This window comes from Budorcas taxicolor, chromosome X (genome assembly GCF_023091745.1).
Source record: "Budorcas taxicolor isolate Tak-1 chromosome X, Takin1.1, whole genome shotgun sequence".
Taxonomy (NCBI): Eukaryota; Metazoa; Chordata; class Mammalia; order Artiodactyla; family Bovidae; genus Budorcas; species Budorcas taxicolor.
The window spans coordinates 48437872-48439906 of NC_068935.1; the positions used below are offsets into that span (position 1 = coordinate 48437872).

The 2035-nt window shown below is 43.0% G+C and overlaps 1 protein-coding gene across 1 annotated transcript; it reads right to left on the minus strand.

Moving 5' to 3' along the window:
• Nucleotides 1-501: 501 nt before the first annotated feature.
• Nucleotides 502-1756, minus strand: LOC128069419 (cerebellar degeneration-related antigen 1-like). The gene is given in 5 exon segments (XM_052662625.1): nt 502-573; nt 642-761; nt 995-1128; nt 1273-1362; nt 1435-1756. Coding segments are annotated over 5 exon segments (738 nt in total).
• Nucleotides 1757-2035: the final 279 nt, after the last annotated feature.

The following is a 2035-nucleotide window of genomic DNA, read 5'->3' on the forward strand; positions in this document are numbered from 1 at the left end:
TTGAATAGCTCGATCTCTTAATATCTTGATCTTTTAATGTCCAAGTGTCCTAATGTCCAGGGCTGCCAACATCCTTGACTTACAGCATCATGAAAACTACATCTTCCAAATTCTGTCCTTTAACATAAATATGTCAATATCCAGGTTTTCCAGAGTCTCCCAATATCCAGGCCTTCTGATTTTAAGATTTCTAAATGTCTAGGTCTTCTATTGTCCATATCTTCTAATGTTTAGGACTTCCAAGGTACAGGACTCGCAGTGTCTTTAGTTTTTAGGGCTTCCAGTATCCATTAACTCCAACACTCAGGGCCTCCAAAGTCTCCAGTGTCCAGAATAACAAATGTCCTCAAAATCTAAGACTTCCAATGTCTCCAACATTCTGTGCTTCCAATGTCTCCAATGTCCAGGGTTTCCAGTGGCACCAGTGTCAAGGTCTTCCAGCGACTCTAGATCTTCCAGCAACTCCAAGTCTTCCAACTAATTCCAAGTCTTCCAGCAACATCAAGGTCTTCCAGCTAAACCAGTCTTCCAGAAAATCCACGACTTCCAGTCAATCCATGTCTTCCAGTAAATCTAGTCTTCCAACAAATATAGGTCTTCCAAAAAATCCATATCTTCCAGGAAAATCCATGTCTTCCAACAATTTCAAGGTCTTCCAGCCAACCCATGTCTTCCAGAAAATCTTTGTCTTCCACCAAATCCAAATCTTCCAGCTAATTTATGTCTTCCAGAAAAATGCAAGTCTTCCAGTCAATCCATGTCTTCCAGAAAGAAATCCAGGTCTTCCTCTCAGTCCACGTCTTCCAGAAATATCTACGTCTTCCATCAAATCCAGATCTTCCAGAAAAATACAAGTCTTCCAACCAATCCATGTCTTCCATCAAATCCAGTCTTCCAGTCAATCCACGTCTTCCAGACAAAATCTATGTCTTCCACTAAATCCAGGTCTTCCAGCAAAGCCACGTCTTCCAGAAAATTTATGTCTTCCTATAACGTCCAGGTCTTCCAGCAAATCTACGTCTTCCAAATAATCCAGGTCTTCCGGACAATTCGGGTCTTCCTGAAAATCCATGTCTTCCAGAAAAGCCATGTCTTCCAGGAAATCCATGTCTTCCATCAAATCCATGGCTTCCAGAAAATCAATGTCTTCCAGGAAATCCATGTCTTCCAGCAAATATTTGTCTTCCAACAAAACTGTGTCTTCCATCAAATTCATGTCTTCCAGCCTATCCATCTCTTCCAGAAAATCCTCGTCTTCCAATGAAGGTGCACCTTCCAGGAAATCCACGTCTTCCAGAAAATCTTCGTCTTCCGATGAAGGTGCGCCTTCCAGGAAATCCACGTCTTCCAGAAAATCCTCGTCTTCCAATGAAGGTGCGCCTTCCAGGAAATCCACGTCTTCCAGAAAATCCTCGTCTTCCAATGAAGGTGCACCTTCCAGGAAATCCATGTCTTCCAGAAAATCCCTGTCTTCCAATGAAGGTGCGCCTTCCAGGAAATCCTTGTCTTCCAACAAAGCCATGTCTTCCAGGAAATCCTTGTCTTCCAACGAAGGTGTGTCTTCCAGAAAATCCTCGTCTTCCTACACCTCCAGGTCTTCCAGCATCTCCAGGGCTTCCAGCATCTGCTCGTCTTCCAGCATCTCTGTGTCTTCCAACATCTCCACGTCTTCCAACATCTCCACGTCTTCCAACATCTTTACGTCTTCCAGCATCTCTACGTCTTCCAGCATCTCTACGTCTTCCAGCATCTCCATGTCTTCCAAACAACTACTCAGTCTTCCAAAAGCAGGCTCAATATCTACGTCTTCCAACGTCTCTGGTGTACCGGTCGTCTAACATTCAGGTCTTCCAGTGTCTACGATATCCAGGTATTTTAACATGTTCCATAGTTCAGGTCTTCCAAACTTTCCCCAGATCCAGACCTTTTTAAAATTAGTCTTCCCAAGTCCAAGCCTTTCTATGTTCAGATTTTTCCATAGACAAGTCTTCCAACCCAAATATTGCTGCTTCTAGTAGAATTAACTTTAAAAAAT